General features: G+C 34.3%; 1 protein-coding gene and 1 non-coding gene across 23 annotated transcripts in view; both read left to right on the forward strand.

Annotated features, from left to right (window-relative positions):
- NAALADL2 (N-acetylated alpha-linked acidic dipeptidase like 2) overlaps positions 1-19,868 on the forward strand; it is a 1,514,274-nt gene that overhangs the window by 514,001 nt on the left and 980,405 nt on the right. For 17 of the 22 annotated variants that reach the window (XM_077161086.1, XM_077161088.1, XM_077161081.1 and 14 more), the window contains one exon: positions 8,929-8,973. The exons of the other annotated variants lie outside the window; for them this stretch is intronic. Coding sequence is in view for 4 of the 17 variants with exons in the window: in XM_077161070.1 (XP_077017185.1) it covers positions 8,929-8,973 (45 nt within the window). In the remaining 13 variants the exon portion in view is untranslated. The remainder of the gene's footprint in view (positions 1-8,928; positions 8,974-19,868) is intronic. 22 annotated transcript variants of the gene reach the window in all.
- Positions 15,734-15,840, forward strand: LOC143685294 (U6 spliceosomal RNA). Its single transcript, XR_013176541.1, has one exon. It is a non-coding gene; the product is annotated as a U6 spliceosomal RNA (small nuclear RNA).

The raw sequence follows: 19,868 nt of genomic DNA on the forward strand, positions 1-19,868 counted from the left end.
TAGAGTCAAAAGTTAACTCAAACATAATTCCCTACATTTATTTTACCCTTGCATTGAAATTTGACTTAGTAATACCAAACTTTACTTACTCAAACAGGAAAGATTTGATTCTGTCTTTGTGATGTTTTTATATATTTATTTATTTGTTTGAAAAACAACTTAGAAATTAAAGATTAAAAATTGACGTAGTTCTCTTTTGAATACAAAAATAAATCCGCAGACCTACAGAACCGTCTTCTCTTAACATGTTTCATCATATTTACAGTGCATTATGCAGTGCAGTAGTACAAATAAAGTAATATAACTTTATTGAATTGGGTTAATCAAAGAAGATTTCTCTCAGGAGATAAATCAGTTAGATGTTTTATTTTTAGAGGTTGGTTTTAAGAATGACTTTATTTTCCTTATTTTCTATATATGAATGCTAATTGTTGAAACCTTAGGAAATACGAACAAGTAAGAAGACTAAAGTGAAAATCACCCATAAATTTGCAACCCAGATTAAGAAAAAGTCTATGAATATTTTTGGATATGATCTTACAGGCTTTATGTGTATGATTTTATATCATTTTAAATCTTTGATGTTTCTTATATAGAGATTTATATCACTTTTCTCATTTAACTTTGTTTTATAAAAGAATTTCACCAGTTTATCAGATGCGGGTTGTATGTGAGAACTAAAGAACTGAGAAGAGCCGTCCTTGGTTTGAGATGAGGACTGAGGAATAGGCAGTAAAGATGTGATTTTTTTTTTCAGTCAAGGACCATATCATTTATTTGGTTTAAAAACAGGAGCAATAAAATCCTACATGTAAGAGTAGGAGTTAATATCGTGCTCGACAGCCCAGTCAGAATGACAGTCTGTGACATAATAGAGAGAGCAGTGGAAAGTGTGAGGCTCCTCAGCTCACAGCATATTAACAATATTCAAAAAGTCAACAATATTCAACAATATCAAGTTTGCTGCTCAATAGCCCCTTCACCTCTGATGTGCTTTGCTTCTTCATCTTTAATATGAGAAATCTGAAAGATGGGTTGAAAATAAAGAATTTAACCTTGTAAGCCAAATCATGCCCCTGCTATTGTGCGGATCAAGGAAGGTGGGGTCTGTAAATGCTTTTACAAAACCGGAAAGCACGGCAAATGAAACTCTTTGGAATAAGAACTGTCATACCACAGCTGCGTCCTGCTCATCTTAGTTTTCTCAGTCCTGGCACTGCACCAGGTATACTGAATGTGCTCAGCGAATGTTTGAAATGGTAGGTCAGGAATAAGCTTGGAATGGAATTTGTGTCCAATAGAAAGGTCATTTTTTCTGGAAGAAACTATTTCTTGGACATCTAGTTCATGAGCAGTACACATTCATATGATACCTGGCCTGGTGGAGAAGCTCACATCCCAATTCCTGCTCATGCTGAAGTGGATTGTTAAAGCTGTCGGTTTTGGTGGTCTGGCATGTATTTTCACATTTTCCATTGAATTGGTAATAAACAGAAGCACAAGTTCGGTTTCAAGATTCAGTTCTTGCTAATGGGGCTGCCTGCCTCCTTAGCACACAACGACTGGTCTGTTAGTGAGAATGGGAGCACAAACAGGAATGATCATTGTTCTTCCCTGGAATTAAATGTTGGGGGAGAGAAAAGACTGTTCTTGTAAAGATAAACTGGATTTCCCACCTGTCTGAGACAGATTAAATGTACACAGCATATGAAACAATGACATTCAAGGCACTGGCCATCAGGCAAGGAAATGAGTGATCCCTTAGAGACAGGAAATAAACCGGGTGTAGTGTATGATTGCCCCAGCTATTCAAGGGGAAGGATTTCAGGGTGTGGCGCAAGGAAGGAGGACCCTGGAAGAGCAGGGAGGTCTCCCAGAGTCCAGAAGATGGAGCTGGGTCTTCAGGGAAGCCAGGATAGTCAGAGTTTATGTTCCTTTTTATTGTTAAGCTACTTCAAGGTGGGCTTCAGTTATTTTTAAGGAAACAAAGTCCTACTACACTTGCTTACATTTCCTTTTGCTGTCAATTTCTCTTATTTCTGAGTTCTTTTTTTTTTTTTTAAGTCAGTCACACCACAGACATTGCTGAATTCACATGTTAAGATCTGACAAGTGCCCTTTACTAGGGAGCCTCAAGTATTTAAGCTGCAAGAAGCACAGCTTTCAGAGTGATTTCTGAATTAAATTGTTCAAATGTGTTTTAAACTTAGTACTTTCTGAAAAATCTATTTTCCTGCAGACAGGCTTACAGCTATCTTCCATAAGGGCTGAAAATTGACTTTTTAGCCATGACACTTGACAGGATGTTTATTTTATCGTTATAACAATTGCCAATCACCCACAATCTCTCTTCCTATAGAAATGAGGAAGGTCAGCTGTGATGAACTACACTTATTGCAGCCTTGCACTGACATTTCCTTCAAGTTTCTTTACACCCATATGTAATATTGGTAACTTCCTCATTTCCCACGGAAGGAAAAATAATGCACATGATTTTTCACATTTGGTGCAAAATGCTGCATTTGGGGATGGAGCAGAGGGAAGACAGGCGTTTGCATATTATTCTCAACCTAACTACTAAAACCATCACCTAACCAGGACAGAATGTCAGCACAATGCCCTTTTTTTTTTTTTTTTTTTAATTTAATAGAAGCTCTGCAGCTTCAAGATAAAATGTTACCTTGCAGTTGCTAAGGTAACTGTTTTTTTTTTTTTTTTCTTTTCCTCTTTAAGAATAGCAGAAGAAATTGGGTGAAGAAAACTTTTGTAAATTGTCAATAGATGGATGTCCTAAGGCTGCAATAGTTACATGTTTCATTGGAATCCTAGGTAACCAATACATGGAGCAAGCCACTAAAAGATGATTTTGCTGTCCATCAGATTTGTTTCTTGAACATTTAAGGCAAATGGATAAATACATATTCACCCTTCCTTTTTCAGCTCTGACACCCTTGTTTCTCTTGTTAATTTTATGCAGCTTAAGAGCCATTAGTGTACCTAAGAATAAGGTCTAGGGTATAAAATTCCTAAATGCAATTAAATAACACAAAGTTGACAGTGGACTATTTTATGATCAGCACAAATTTAAGTATTTTTCTGTCGCTGCTATTCCCTGGAGCTTCCCTGTGGTGTGGCATCATTAATTTCTCATCACTTGACTGGCACGATTATTTATGAAAATATTTGGAATTTGGGTATAATGGTTTCTACACGGTAATCTAATCATTGTGTTTGCTTCTCAGTGTTTTTTGAAATTAAGGCATATTAATAATCTCTATAGTATTTCATGAATTCTAAGTGCACATTTTTTCACATATTAATATCTCTCAAATTAGGATGCTTCTTCTAATTGATGGTATTTTTCACTTGCCATTGGCTCCTTCACATTTGAGACTGTCTGGAAAGACATATTATAATCAAGGGCATCATAGGTTGGTGGATTATTCAAGAGCCACTGAAACATGCCTCCCATTCTTCCTGTGTAAACAGCATTTCACAATAAATCATTTAACTAACCAGATTCACGCTGAATTGAGAAAAAGCCATGGTGGTACATTTTGGAGACAGTACATCCAAATCCAGCTTGTGCCACTCAACATCTGTGTCATCTGAGGAAGTCAGTTAACGTATCTCAAACTTCAATTCTCAGCTGAAAAAGGGGATAATTATTTCACTGATTTGATTGTTCTTTGATGATTAAACAACATGGTAATAATATATTGCACCACGTGGTACTCCTTTGCTTTTCCTTCTTTTCTGTGTACCAGCTAAACAAAGAATGCATTAATTTTTCTTTTGTCCGAAATTAATGAAAAAATCATTGCTATCTTAATATTTTCTAATATAATAATAGTAATAACAATAATAGTAATAATAATAATAATAATATAAAAATTTTGTCTTATCTAAATTGAGAAGTTTGAAGCGCTAAAGCAATTGATTCATGAAACTAAGACTGAGGAAAATAACACTTTAGAATTAGTTTTCAAAAATAATTTTCTAGTGTCCCTTAGCAAGGAGTTACATATTTTACATGCAGGGTCAATTTTCCCTGCTTTATATTTTATTGCATTAAAAATCACATGAGATAATGAGTGATTGGTCTCCTATGGAACACAAATGATCTAGACTTAGGAAGTAGATAGTTCTGAATCTGTAATGTAAGTTTGACTATTTCGAATGATGATTTTTTTTTAACTGACAGAAGAACAATTTTATTTTACTCATTTAACATTTGTGCAGTATTCAGTCTTTGAAATGATTTACACTGAAAACTGCTTTCCTTTCAACAGATTAGGACTTGAATCTGAGTGAACAGAATTCTCAAATTACACAGCTAATGAGAAATGCAATCCTAAAATCTGATTCCAAATCCCCCCTTGGACCTGACAATGCAAGGGAAAGTGCTTATTCATTTTAATGTGGCCCAAGTGTGAGGGCCATAATCTCGATTTATTAACTTTAGTAGCACTACAGTAGATAGAAAAGTCCCACATTACAGGAATAAAAGAATTGACTAGACAACTTATACAATAAGTGTTGAAGAAAACTAGAGCAGGCCACAGGTCAAATCCCAATTCCATCAGTTGACAAATGCTGCTAAAGTCTAGCCATGACTTTGAGTAAGTTACTTAACTTTTTGAGACCCAGTTTCACCTAGGAAGAGTTAGAGTAATAATATTGTTGAGAGGAGAATCAAAGGTGGTAATGTATATGAAGTGTCAAGACATAACCTATGACTTAGAATAGGAAGTAAAAAAAAAAAAAATACTTGTTCCTCCAAATAGCACAAATTTCTTTAGAAAGGACTTTTTTTATTCAGGCAGGTAAAATTCAATTATAAATTTCAAAGGACATTTTTGATGTAATTTCTGAAAGATGCGTTCATTGGAAGATCGATAATATCTGAACACAAAACAGATCTGTTGCCCAAAATCCTTATCGCTGAGTATCAAGTGCTATATCAGTAAGGGAAAAAAGGTAGTGTATCATACACACATATTCCAACCCTAAATTCTTTCCTTCTACTTTTTGCTGTGTTTGAGTATAAGTTTTGATGAAAAGGTAGGGAGTTAGTAGAGTTTTATTTTAGTTGTTGGAGTATTCGAGATGGGAAAAGATGAAGGGAGTTAAAAGTTAATTGCCACTTGATAGATTAAATAAGAAATAAAAATAGCTCTGCTATAGTTTCACTCCACAAACTCTATCATATATGGACAGCTTCTAAGAGTTATAGAAAATAAGGAAATATTGGGAACCTGGTATCTCATCACCTACTTGTTATTACAATATAAATATTTGTCAAAGTCAAATAATCTAATTCTAGAGTTTAGAAAATTTTGTAGCAATGAGTTGGATGGACTATTTCATGTGAATTCATGTGTGTGTATAGGGAAGGGGGGATATTTTGAGAAATGGTAGCTACTGGCAGGTGCCATATTGTCTTCTGTTTTACACCAATCATTCGGGTAATGTTTGAGATTATCCATATTGAAACATCATGACGTACTGGTTCAGAGCCTCAGCTCTGGAGTCAGACAGGCAGAGGTTGCTATCGAAGCCTTATCTATTATCATGGTTTAACTTTGGACTTGTTAGGTAATTTTCTGAGCCTTAGTTTTCCCCAGTTTAAAGGGGTGAGCTGTTGTGAGTGGTAGAGCTGGGTTTTGAATTTAGGCAGCCTGGTCCCAGGACTCATGTTTTTTTACTGCTATGTCACTATTTAGAAAGATTATATTCAGATCATTTAGTCAGAGTGATAAAGGGGAAAACAAAATGACTCAATCAATTCAACTGATTAAACATTAAATTTTGTCATATAATTCTTTAATAATTTTCAGTGAAAAAAGCCAACTTTTGATTCAATCAACCACACAATCTTATGCTTATAGTTCCCATTATATATTGATATTACAGTCCAGTAAACAGGAGGCTGAAAATTTGAAATAATATCTACAGAGACTAATACATAGTGTCTAATAGCTTTACCTTTATTCGATTTCAAATGTGATATATTTTTAGCACTATTTCTGTTTGTGCACCATCCCCAGTAAACCTGTGGTGGTAGTGTTTCAAGCAGTAGTTCTCATATGAAATTTATTTGTTACATGCTGGGAGCTCTTTTAAAATTAGGAATTTGATTTAATTTTGTTTCAGCAATTACTTGCAATTTTCAAAATGTAAATTAATACCAATCTGTAACAGGAGCAAAGAAGATTGGATTTTCATATGTTCTATAAAAATACATTTACTTCGGTATTCTTTAAATGTTTCTGCCTTACAAATTCTTAACTGCTCATGAATTTTATCAAGTACCTGTTGATGAAGAGAAACATAAAATCAAAGACAGTATATTTTCTTTATAAATCAAATATAAATGTACTATAATTATAGCTTTGATATTGTTTATTCTTTATCTGTGGTAATATGTGGCCCAGAAAATATCCCATGCATTTCATTTCACTTTGTGCAGAATAGTATTATTTAGTTCATTGACTACAATTAGCACAATTGCACTTTGCTTAGTGATGGTCTGTGTAATTATCTTCCTCATTTCAAGGTCTTTATTGAAGACATAGAAAGTCACTTCTAGATCAAATACGATTAACTATTTGGAAACTGTACTTTATGGTTTAATTATAAGAAAGTTACACTTCAGTCTCTCTTTCATTTATTTTATATCTATTTACTACTCTTTGTCTTTTTAAACCATCACTTTAGAGCATTGAAAATAATAATGAAAAGCTTCAACTGCAAGCTGTCCTCTTCAACCTTTGTTAAACCTTTTGATTATTTAATACAACTATTTAATTTAATATTGAAATTATATTTTATAAAAATATGTTTTCGTTTGTATATAACCGACTGTTGAAATAAAGATCCTGCAGAATTTTCATTACTATTTTCTAAGTATAAGTGGCAATTCATATTGCATATCTTAAATGAAAATAATTATAAATATGAATTGTCTTCAATGATGTTTATGCAATTATATTTATGATATAAAATCCATTTTAGGTATTTATGATGAAAATAAAATATCCTATTTAATAACCATAAAGAGGCATATTTTGAAAACTACTTGCAATGCTTAATAATTTTTACTATGTAGCATATTTGATTCTATGTTTTAAAAAGAATGTGGGATGATTATGAAAGCATGTCAAGTACAGTAAATATCCATCTAATCAGAATAATTAGTGTTTGATATTCAGGCTAGATAATTTGCTTACAAATATAATAATTGCATAAATTGGGTTTAGGGAAGATACTAAGTGTGTATATAGAAACAATAAAAATAAAAAGTTTGACTTACTGTATTTGAGGAGACAATACTGCATACAACAGCCATACAGATGTTGTACAAACTTAAGGAATTTTCTAACTTTTCTGTGCATCAGTTTCCTTATGTGAAAAATGGGAAAAAAAAATCACCACATCAGTTAACTATTGCTGCATAAAAAAAATCATCACTTAGTGACTTGAAACAGTAAGTATTTAGGATCCATCATGATCTTGCAGCTTGGCTGAGCTCACCTGTATACCTGCAGGTGTATACAGGTGAGCTGTATACACATTGAATGGATGAGGTAGGTGAATCTGCTAGTTTAGGATGGTCTCACTGATATGAGTGGTGACTGGCTGGCTGAAGTTCGGTCTAGATCATCTCACAGAAGGGACAGCTGGTCTCTCTGCCATGTGGTTTCTTGTCTTCCAACTGACCAGTTCAGGCTGGTTCTTGTAGAAGAGACAAGGGGTCAACGAAAATGAGAGGAAGTATGCATGCAAGGTCTCTTCCAACTAGTACTATCAAGTTTGCTCTGTTCTTTTGGTCAAAGTTAGTCACAAGACTAGCCCAGGTTCAAGAGATGTGGAAATGGACTCTACCTTACAACTGTAGCTGCTGCAGAGTTGCAATGCAAAGTGTGTGAATATTGAAAGAAGCAAAGAATTATGGCCATTTTTGTAATATTACCATGGTCTCTATCTAACAATTAAAGTGTCTAGTGAGAATTTGTCAGAAAATGGGTGTTCAGTAGAGTTAACTATTTTAATTGAATTTTATAAGTATTACTTATATCTTATAATATTTTTGTTGTTTTATTTCTTTTTCTTCTATAAGAACTTCTTGTGATTATTTAATTCGTTGTAAGTTTTACTAATAAAACTACTTAAAATAATTTGTCTCAAATATTAAAAAATCACATAAGGCAAAATTTTATTAAGAATTCATGTAGAGGGGCGGGCCGCGGTGGCTCAGCGGGCAAAGTGCTTGCCTGCTATGCCGGAGGACCTCGGTTCGATTCCCGGCCCCAGCCCATGTAACAAAAAACGGAGAAACAAAATACAATAAAACAAGAAAATGTTTAAAAAAGATGTTTCCCTTTCTTCCTCCTTTCCTTCCTTCCTTCTCTCTGTCTTTCCTTAAAAAAAAAAAAAAAAAAAAAGAATTCATGTAGAATATTATTTTTAGAAAGTACACTCTCAGAATTGTAGAGATTAAAATATCCATTTGGTGAGAAATTTCTTTATCTCAGGGTATTTGGGCATGGCCCGCCACTCTCTGTTGTGTTATCTGTGTATTAGCATCTGTTGCATCATTTTACTTTGTGGAAGAAGAAAGCAAATAATAAGTAAAACATTTTCTTTTTTACTTTATTAATAAGATAAATATGGGGTATGAGGGTAGTTCAGTGGTAGAATTCTCACCTGCAATGTGGGAGACCCACGTTTGATTCCCGGCCTGTGCGCTCCCCACCCCTCTGCAAAAAAAAAAACAAAAAAAAACAAGCAAAAATAAATTCAACAAATGGTGTTCAATAATGGGATGCTCACATGAAAAAAAGAATGAAATGTGACCCCGGCATGCAGCATACAAAAAAAAAAAAAAAAAAAAAGATAAATAATCTTTACTCATCTTTTTTGTAGGGAGTGCATGGGCTGGGAATCGAACCGGGGCTTCCCACTTGGCGGGTGAGTCCTCTACTACTGAACTATGTTAATCATTTTTTAAACTTTTGATTTTGAACTAATTTTAGACTTATTGAAAAGGTACCATAAAAGGGGCAGAGAGCTCCAAAATATCTTCCACCTACTTCCTATAATTTTAGCAATACACATAGCCAGAGTAGAATTTTCACAAACTAGGAAATTAACATTGGCTAAACATTGTTAACTAAACAATTTATCCCCTTTGTTGCCTTTTTTCCAGTTTCAGATTCATATTCAGAATCTCACAATGCATTTAGTTGTTATTTCTCCTTGGTCTCTTTTAGTCCATAAAAAAATCCCGAGTCTTTTATTTTCTTTCATGCATTTTACACTTCTGGAAAATACTGGTCAGTTATTTTGTAGAAAGTTCCTCAATTTGGGTTGGTCTGATCTTTCTCATGATTGAAATAATGATTTTATTTTCAGAGCAATAATGCCACTAAAAAGATGCTATGTCCTCAGTACATTGGGGTTTATGGTTGATATGTCTTAGGGCTGCTGATGTTAACCTGATCTCTTGATCAACAGGTTTCTTCACTATAAAATTGCTATCTTTCCCTTTTTAATAAATAAATATCTTGGGGGAAATACATTGAGACTTGCAATCCTCAGGTCCTTGTTTCTAAACACCATTCTCCAATGAAAGGAACAGGGTATCCTTGGTAGAGTGTTGGTTCTAGCTAAGACAGGGTAAATACAAGAATAGCCTGAAAACAAAGTGCTCAAAATAGAGGGGAACTTGTTGAAAAAACACAAGAGCCAACCAGAAGGAGGACAAAACCCAAAGCAGAAATAACTTGAGCAACAAAATAAATTATAGCACTGAACTTGAATCCATAGTATAAAATGCATATCATGAGTACATAATGATATGAATAAATAACAGAATAAATACATATTATCATGATGGAAAGGGGCAGGTATCCCTTATAGTAGACCCCAGTTGATTAAAGTAGAAAGAAAGATGGAAATTGAAAATGCCATTCTTATTCACCAATGGACCTTAAAATTGATTTGAGAATAAAAGTAGAAGGTGCTTATTATCTTTTATTTCTAAAACTAGTTTAAAGTTTCTAGGACATATTAGTATTTCACTCATTAGGAAGTTTTCTTACCATGTATCTGGTAGTCACCATTTTTCAATACCTTATTCTCAAGTAAAAGAGGCAAAAAAATATTTCAAACTTTTTTTTTTTAATTGTAGTCCCTGGCTGGGCGCAGAAGTATGGAACAACAAAAACAACAAAAATCAATGTTTTTGAACATTTTCTATGTTTTTGTTAATGTGGCACTGCAAAGGTTGAATACAAAATCTCAGTTTGTGCTATCTCTTGGACATTCATCAGTTTTAAAAGGCTGATGTCCTATCCTCTGGTGCATGATTATTAGAAGAACATATACTGTGTTGATATTCATAAATCTAACCAGCTGGGCATGGAATTGAAGCATAGAACTAGACTAAAAAGACTAGTATAAAATGGAGAAAAACACATAATGATATATCACTTGTTCCAGAACATTCTGTCCTTTGTTACATATATTCTTTGTAGAGTAGGCAGAAATATTATAAAAAGTAAAGACAGATGACTATGGCCACCAGCTTATTTTTCCATGTATTTTATTCCTTAATGTATTTTGTAAGATTAAAGGAATATAATACAATTAAAAGGCAAAGAAAACCAGTAAATAAAAGTTAAAAATTTGAGTCATAAACTGTAAGAACTTGAAGGATATTAGAAAATCATTCAGTTTGGCATGTTCATTTAGCAGATATGAAAATTCTGGTGCAGATGTTGAGGAACTTAGAAAACTTACTGTGGTCTCACCCTCTTGTGAAGATTGTAATAAACTAATCATGATTAAATAATTAGACCTGTGTAGAAGAGAGGCACAAATTTGTTTTCAGAATCAGTTATTAGCAAACAGAAATTGGCAAGCAAGCTAATGGTAATTTTATGATGGTCAATTTTAATATTTAGCTCATCAAATCATAAAACATAAAATACAGCATTCATAGCTGACTGTAAAATTGGAATTGTAATAAAGAGTCTAGAGTTAGAAATAGGTAGCTGTGGGAAAAAATGTATATTTCATTGATGATTGCAATAGCTTGGAATAATAATGCTTAAACACATATGTAGATAGATAGATATAGATAGATAGGTATAGATATTCCTTTGTTCATCATTGATTAGTTCACATGAACAGTGTAAATGAAACTCATAGGAGTCCTTGTCCGTAGAATTTATAGTTAAATGGAGGAAAACCTGTAAGAAGCAGATAATTAAATATTTAATTTTGATTTTTAAAAGCTGTTGCATGGAGATATGCATCTCTTAGGAGATAATGTATAAAAATAATTAAACATAATAAATGTTATTTTAGAATTTATTGTAGATTGAATTAGTGAAATTTTTTTAACTTGAATCTCCTCTGCTCCATCTTTGCACCATAAAAAAACACCTTTTTTTTTTTTTTTTTTACTCTGCTTTGCATAGATCTCTGTGCACTGAGAGAAGTTAGCATAGGGTACCCAGCAAGAATATCAAGGAGGGAAGGTCTGGGTGAATTTATAATGTAAAAAGAAACTGACTAAGTAACACTATCTGTATTACCCAATTGGAAAACAACTGAATTTGGAAGGCCAAATTCAAGGTCAGTTGACACATTATAAAACTATGGAAAGATGAGATATGTTTTTTTTTTTTTTTAATTTACTTCCCATAATTATTTTTAAGAATATTTACTTCTATAATATATACCTTTATTGATGCTGCATGTATGTCCTATAACCAAATTACAGGAATTTTGAGCAGTTCTTAATAGGAGAGGTAGTGCTGGTTACTATTGTTACTGTTTTCATTTTTGGATGTTCTTCAGATTTTACTGTTGTATATCTTGAAATTTGTCTTTAGGAAACCTTTCTACTGACTTCTAACCAAAATGGGAAACAATGGAAATATTCATAAATATATTTGAGAAAGTACAAAATTATCTCACACTCTACATAGGATAATTATTTGATATCTCCTTTAAGTAAAACTATTTTAAATGCAATTTGCATAAATTACATTTCAGATAGAATAGAGAGGGAATCACCTAACAAAATACCTGACAAGTTGCAGGGTTCCTGACAAAAGATAGTTTTTTCCTCGCACTTTGAAGGGAACATAGGCTTTCTAGACTTAAAGTGTGTTTATTCCACTGAACAGGTATTTTGGGGCTGAACCAATCAAAATTGATAGTGTACCTCCTAAAGCCATGTAACGGTCACCATATAATCACTGCCTATCCCAAAGTATGGGAAATAATTTCTAGTTGGTATTGTATTTTCATATTCAGTGATCTATAGTGCAATATAGGAAAAGGTTTAAAAGCATGAATTCTGTGGCCAGAATAAGTGGGTTTGATTCTTGGCTCTAACCATTTATAAACTTTCTGACCCAGCGGAAGGCCCTGTCTCAGATTCCTATCCATAAAGTGGGCAGGATACTAAAAATGCCTAATTATAAGTTTATTATGAAGATCACATGATGTGTATTACATAAAACAGCAATGTTTGGCACATTACTAAAGTCATCTAGCATTTACTATTATTATTAAGGAAGTGTTTTGTTTTGTCAAATGGAGGTATAGAAAGTAGTTTATCAGAGTTCAGGGGAAAGAAATAAATCACTATAAGACATCTTAATGGCAGGATTAAGGTTGTTTACTGCCTCTTCCAGGGATAATAAGATCCATGTTTGCTGAGCTATAAGAACAAGGACATGGAGGTAGACATTTAGAAAGTGTTTGGGGCACAGTGAGATGCTGACTAGAATGAACGGATGATTCTTTCAAATGTGAGGGTAAAGAAGAGGTATCAAAACCAGGTTGACTCAGTGACATCAACAACATGATGACATCAGACATCTCCTGAAAAAACCTCCCTGGAGATTCTGTGAAGAAAAGGACAAATCTCTTTTCCTTAAAGCTCTGAAGGACTCCACAAATGCTGGAGTGAGGAAAAAGGAAAATACCAGGTCGGAAATTGCTGTCCTGGAATGCCGGTCCTGCTCCCTCCTCTCACTTGGTCTCATAAGCATGGAAGTACCTCAGAGAGAGAGAAGCTGGGATCCTTCCCTCCCACTGTGGTCTTAGATTTTAGAGCCACTGACAGAAGTGTGCTGGAACTCCACACATATCCAGGAACAGGGTTCCAAGTCCTCAGATACCCCAGGAGGAACACAAGCTGCTTGGGATTGGGGCATGCATAAGGACCCCTGGATGGGGGGAGAAGCCATGGCTGGAAAGTGGTGCACTCACTCAATACAGTTTCTGTCAGCTGGACCACCTAAACAGAAAATGAACATCTGTGGAGTGACCCACCTTTTTGGATTTATCCCATCTGGCTCTTTGGGGCAGGGTATACTAACGGAGACGAAACCAGAGGCAGAAGGCCTCAGAGACAGAAAAGAAAAGGGGTGGTGGAGGTTAAATTTACCTGCTTTAAGAAAAGGAGGTTCCCAGAACTGAAAAGTGCAAGAGAAAAAGGGGCACTGAATGAAGGAGATAATTTGAGTAAATCATAGTTGCTTGGAAGACAATTCTGCACAAAAACAAACAGAACAAATTGAGATTCCCAGAGGAGAAACAAAGGAAAGAAAGCTATCTCTGGAAGTGATACAATAGCACTAAAATGCAATCTCAAAAATTGTACTGCATATCCAGGGCAAGAATCAGATGAAGAAGAGCTAGAATAACTGGATCGGTTAAACACAGGCTATTCTAAAGGTCAAATTTAAGTCAGACTAAGCATCAAAGAAGAGCCTTAACACAAAACCAATCACAATAAAACCCTAGGCAAGAGAGAGAAGCTGACCTTCAGAAGTAACTTATGGAGATAACCAGATGCCTAGACCTCAGCAAAAAAAATACAAGCCATATTTAGAAACAGGAAGATAGGACCCAGTCAAGGCAACACATTACAGCTTCAGAGGAGACACAGAATTTTGAAAAATCAATTAAAGAAATACAAATAAATATCCTAAATCCATTTGATGACATAATGGAAAATATGACTAAAGAGATTAAGGAGATCATGAAGACTTTATGTGAACATAAAGAAGAATTTGAAAGTTTAAATAGAAAAATAACAGAATAAAATGATAGATCATTCTATCATAAAATGATAGAAATTTTGGAGATGAAAGGCACAATAGAAGATATGATAAAGACAATGGAGGCTTACAAAAACAGATCTAACAAGGCAGAAAAAATAATCAGTGAACTAGAAGATGGGAGAATTGAATTCTTATAGAAAGAAAAACAAATAGAGAAAACAAAAAATGAGCTGTGGCTCAAGGATTTGAGTGACAGCACAAAGACACAAGCAAACATGCCGTGGGTGATCCAGAAGAAGAGGTGAAGGGAAAAAAAAAACATGAAAGAATATTTGAGGAAATAATGACCCCAAATTTCCCAACACTTAAGAAAAATATCAGCCTACATGTTCAAGGAGTGCAACACAGTCCAAACAGAATAAATCCTAATAGAACTCCTCTGAGACACATACTAATTAGAATGTCAAATGGTACAGTTGAAGAGAAAATTCTTAAAGCAACAAAGGAAGAGCAATTCATCACATACATGGGGACAGTAAGAAAGTTAAGTGCTGTTTTCTTATCAGAAACTATGGAGGCAAGAAGGCAGAGGCATGATATATTTAAGGTACTGAGAGAAAGAAACGGCCAGTCAAGAATTCTTTACCCAGAAAAACTGTCCTTCAAAAATGAGTGAGAGTTTTAAATATTCATGAATAAGCAGAAACAGAGAGTTCATCAATAAGAGACCTTCCCTAAAAGAAATACTAAACAGAATTCTGCAGGTTGAAAGGAAAAGACAGGAGAGAGTGTCTTGGAGTAGTGTGAAGAAATGAAAATTGTCAGTAAAGGTAACTAGCAGGGTAAAATAAGACCAAAAAAAAAAAAAGGACATTAAAGACCAAGGACAAAATGGCTGAAGTAAATACTACCTTTACAGTAACACTGGACGTTAATGGATTAAACTCCCCCAATCAAAAGACACAGATTGGCAGGATGGATAGAAAAGTATGATCCAACTATACACTGTTTACAACAGATTCACCTTAGATCCAAAGATTCAGATGGGTTGAGAGTGTAAGATGGAACAATGTATTACTTTCAAAGAGTAACCAAAAAAGAGCTGGAGTAGTTATAATAATACTGCACACAATAGACCTTAATTGCAAAGCTGTTATGAAAGAAAAAAGGAAACTGTATGTTGACAAAAGAGGATATCCACCAAGAAAAAATAACAATCATAAATATTCATGCACCTAGCCCTGGCATCTGAAAATACGTGACACAAACACTGGCTAAACTAAAGGGAGAAAAAGATAATTCTACAATAATAGTTGGGGACTTCAATATACCACTCTCATCAATAGATAGAATATCAAGATAGAGAATCAATAAGGAACCTGAGAACTGGAATAAAATGATCTATCAATCATCAAAATCCTCCCAACAAAGAAGAGTCCAGGACCCAATGACTTCACACGTGAATTCAACTAATCATTTCAAGAAGAATTAATACCAATTCTGCACAAATGCTCCCAAAAGATTGAAGAGGAGAGAACACTACCTAACTCATTCTGTGCGGCTGACATCACTGTGTTAGTTTGCAAGCTGCCAGAATGTGATATGCCAGAAATGGAATGGTTTTAAAAAAGGGGAATTTAGTGCTTGCTTCGGCAGCACGTATACTAAAACTGGAACTATACAGAGAAGATTAGCATGGCCCCTGAGCAAGGATGACACACAAATTTGTGAAGTGTTCCATATTAAAAAAAAAAAAAAAAAAAAAGAATTTACTAAATTGTAAATTTACATATTCTAAGGACATGAAAATGTCCAAATGAAAGCAAAGCTATAGAAATGTCCAATCTAAAGTACGTGGGGAAAGATAACTTGGTTCAAGAAAGTTGATGACATTCAGGGTTTCTCTCTCAACTAGAAAGGCACATGGCAAACATGGTGACATCTACTAGCTTTCTCTCCAGGCTTCTTGTTTCATGAAGCTCCCCCAGAGGCATTTTCCTTCTTCATCTCCAAAGATCTCTGGCTGCCTGGACTCTAAAGCTTTTTCCAAACGATTCCCTCTTAAAAGACTCCAGTAAGCAACCCACTTTGAATGGATGGAGACATCTCCATGGAAATCATCTAATCAAAAGTTGCCACCCACAATTGGGTGGGTCACATCTCCATGGAAACAAAAAAAAGTTTCCTCCCAGCAATACCGAATGAAGATTAAAGAACTTGGCTTTTCTGGGGTTCACAACAGATTCAAACTGGTGCAATCACCATTACCAAAGCCAGATAAACATACTACGAGATATGAACGTTTCAGACCAATTTTATCTTATAAATATAGATGCAGAAATCCTCCACAAAATACTTGCAACTTGAATCCAAAAGCACATTACAAGAATTATACCATGATCAACTGTTTCTTTTCCCCAGGTGTGAAGGATGGTTCAACATAAGAAAGCCAATTAATATAATCCATCACATTAACAAAACAGAGGGGAAAAACCACCTGATCATCTTGATTGATGCAGAAAAGCATTTGACAAATTCCAGCATTCTTTCTTAATAAAACCCTTCAAAAAACAAGGCATGAGAGGAAACTTCCTCAACATGATAAAGTACACATATGAAAAACCGACAGCTAGCACTGTTCTCAATGGAGTAAGACTGAAAGTTTTCCCTCTAAGGTCTAGAATGTTTACATTAAAAAAGAAGAAAGAGCTAAAATCAAAGACCCAATTGTACCCTGGGAAGAACTAGAAGAAGAACACAATCCCAATGAAAATTCCATCTGCCTAGTTTGCAAAAATTATTAAATTTATTTGGAAGAGTAAGAGGCTCCACATTGCCAGCAATTTCTTGAAAAAGAAGAGCAAATTTGGAGGACTTGCACTTCCTAACTTTGAAGCAAATTACACAGCTACAGTGGCCAAAACAGCACGGTACTGACATAGGATAGATATAATGACTAATGGAATAAAATTGAGAGCTCAGAAATGGACCCCCACTTCTGTGCCCAGTTGATTTTTAACAAGGCTGCCAAGTCAACTCAACTGGGCAAGAATAGTCTCTTCAACAAATAGTATTGGGAGAACTGGATATCCACATGCAAAAAAATGAAAGAAGACTCCTGTCTTGTACCATATACAAAAAAGTAACTGAAAAAATGTTAAAGACCTAAATATAAGAAACAGGAGTATAAAACTTCTAGGAGAATATGGAGAGAAGCATCTTTAAGATCTTGTGTAGGAAATAGTTTTTTTTTTTTAGACTTTACACCCAAAGCACAAACAATAAAGGAAAAAAAAATAGATACATATGGAACATCCTCAAAATTGCAAATTTTTGTGCATTAAAAGTCTTCATGAAAGTGAAAAGATAACCTACTCAATGAGAGAAAATATTTGGAGGCCGCAAATCTGATAAGGGATTTTATTTAGAATATGTAAGAAATCCTACAACTCAACAATAAAAAGACAAATAACCCACTTTAAAAATGGGCAAAAAATTTGAATAAACATTTCTCCAAAGAGGAAATATAACTGGCTAAAAAGCACAGAAAAAGGTGCTTAACATTACTAGCTATTAAGGATATGCAAATGAAAACCACACTGAAATATCATTTCATACCCACTAATATGACCACTATTAAAAAAAATAAAAACAGAAAATTACAAGTGTTGGAGAGGTTGTGTAGAAATAGGGACACTCATTCATTGCTGACGGGAATGTAAAATGGTACAGTTACTGTGGAAGTCAGTTTGGAAGTTTCTCAGAAAGTTATTCTCATAGAATTACCATATGATACAGCAATCCTGCTACTAGGTATTTACCCAGAAGAACTGAAAACAGGGACACAACCAGACATTTAAAGAGTGACATTCATTGCAGCATTATTCACAATTGCTAAAAGATGGAAGCAACTCAAATGCACATCAGCTGAGGAATGGATGAACAAAATGTGGCATAGCTACACTGGAATACTATTCAGCCATAAAAAGGAATGAATCCTGATGCATGTGACAATATAGATGAACCTTGAGGACATTATGTTAAATGAAATAAGGCAGACACAAAAGGACAAATATTGTATGACCTCAATGATATGAACTTATTATAATAAACAAATTCATAGAGCTAGACTGTAGAATATAGGTTAGCAGGAGTAGAGTGGGTTAGAGAACAGAATGAGTTGATGCTTTATTTGTACAGAATTTCTATTTTGGTTGATGGTAAAGGTTTGGAAATGAATAGTGGTGATGGTAGCACATTACTGTGAATGCAATCAGCATTGCTCTGCTCTACTGCAGTGGTAAATGTGGTTAGAAAGGGAAACTTTAGGATGTCTATTTACTAGAATAAAAATTAAAAGATAAAACATAGGAGTGTTCAACCCAGTGAACATTATTGTAGATGATTGACTATAGTTAATAGTGCAAGAATAAAAATGTTCTTTCATGAATTATAACAAATGTATAATACTAATGCAATGTGTTAATGATATGGTGGTATGTGGGAAAAAATACACCTAATGTAAATTATGGATGCTGGATAATCTCCATACAATTTTAATAATCTGTCATTATTTGTAACCATTGTTAAAGAAAAAGTATGATCATACAAAGCGCCATCATCGATTATAGCAAATGTTCCACACCAATGCAAGGTGTTGGTGATGGGATGGTGTATGGAAACCCTGTATTTTATGCATGACTGTTTTGTAAACCCACAACTTCTCTAATACAATTTTAAAAATTAAAAAATAAAACAAAACAGGTTGACTGGACTGTATGATGTGAGGAATTGAAGGATGAAGAAATTTCTGGCTTGTGAGATAGGATGACTTCTATTCCATGATGGTTTGTCATCCGTTTTCACCTTGAATTTTGTAATTCAAAAGTTCAGACTTCTTTTCCCATGTAGAAGATTGAGTAAACTCAAATAACTTCAACAATTTTTATGTGCTTTTAGTAAATGATATCAATCCAGTGACGGCAGAGCTCTGTGTTGAGAAGAATTTTTCTTCTGGTAGTATTTCAAATATGTTCTTCAAAGTTTCACAATTTATTGGAAACTTTAAAGACGTAAAATTAGTTTTGTAATTTCGCCCCCTGATGGAGGCATGCAGTGCAGCTTACAGTGTCTCTTTCACCAGAACTGCAGAGTATAACGTTTCATTGCTTTCTCCCCAGGAGATGCTGCATTGCCAGTTAGGATGTATCTAACAGCATATCATTAACCAGGCAACATCAGATCATCAAAACAAAGAAACTGCTGAAACTGAATTAGATGTTCTCACTTTAATAATGAGCACAGAGACACTATATCAAATCAAGTCAGTAGCAACACAGAAACTGGACTAATTTCCTGTATTTCTAAACATTAGATTATAACTTCACTTTTTTTTTTTTCATCCTGGCTTAATTTCTCTGTATCTTTAGGTATTAGAAGCCCTTGGTTTCAGAAAGATATGTGTAGAGGTAATTGAAATAGAAATTAAATGCACTAAAATTTAATGAGATCAGAATGAATAAACATTGGGAATATTACTTCAATCCTTATTGGAGAATTGTTGGATTCTCCTTAGCTTCCAGTTATTTAATAAGCTCTGCTGGATATCAGAGTATCTTAGAGCTCCATGGGCATTGCCATCGCATATCACAATACTGAGGATTTCTCCATTTTGGGGAGTATTTTGCATAAATTTTAACATTGCTTAAAATATTCAAGAGTTAATTTTGTGACTGTGACTTATAGTAATATATTCATGACCACCTTTAGTGAAAT

The sequence above is a fragment of the Tamandua tetradactyla genome, chromosome 5 (genome assembly GCF_023851605.1).
Source record: "Tamandua tetradactyla isolate mTamTet1 chromosome 5, mTamTet1.pri, whole genome shotgun sequence".
NCBI classification, from domain to species: Eukaryota; Metazoa; Chordata; class Mammalia; order Pilosa; family Myrmecophagidae; genus Tamandua; species Tamandua tetradactyla.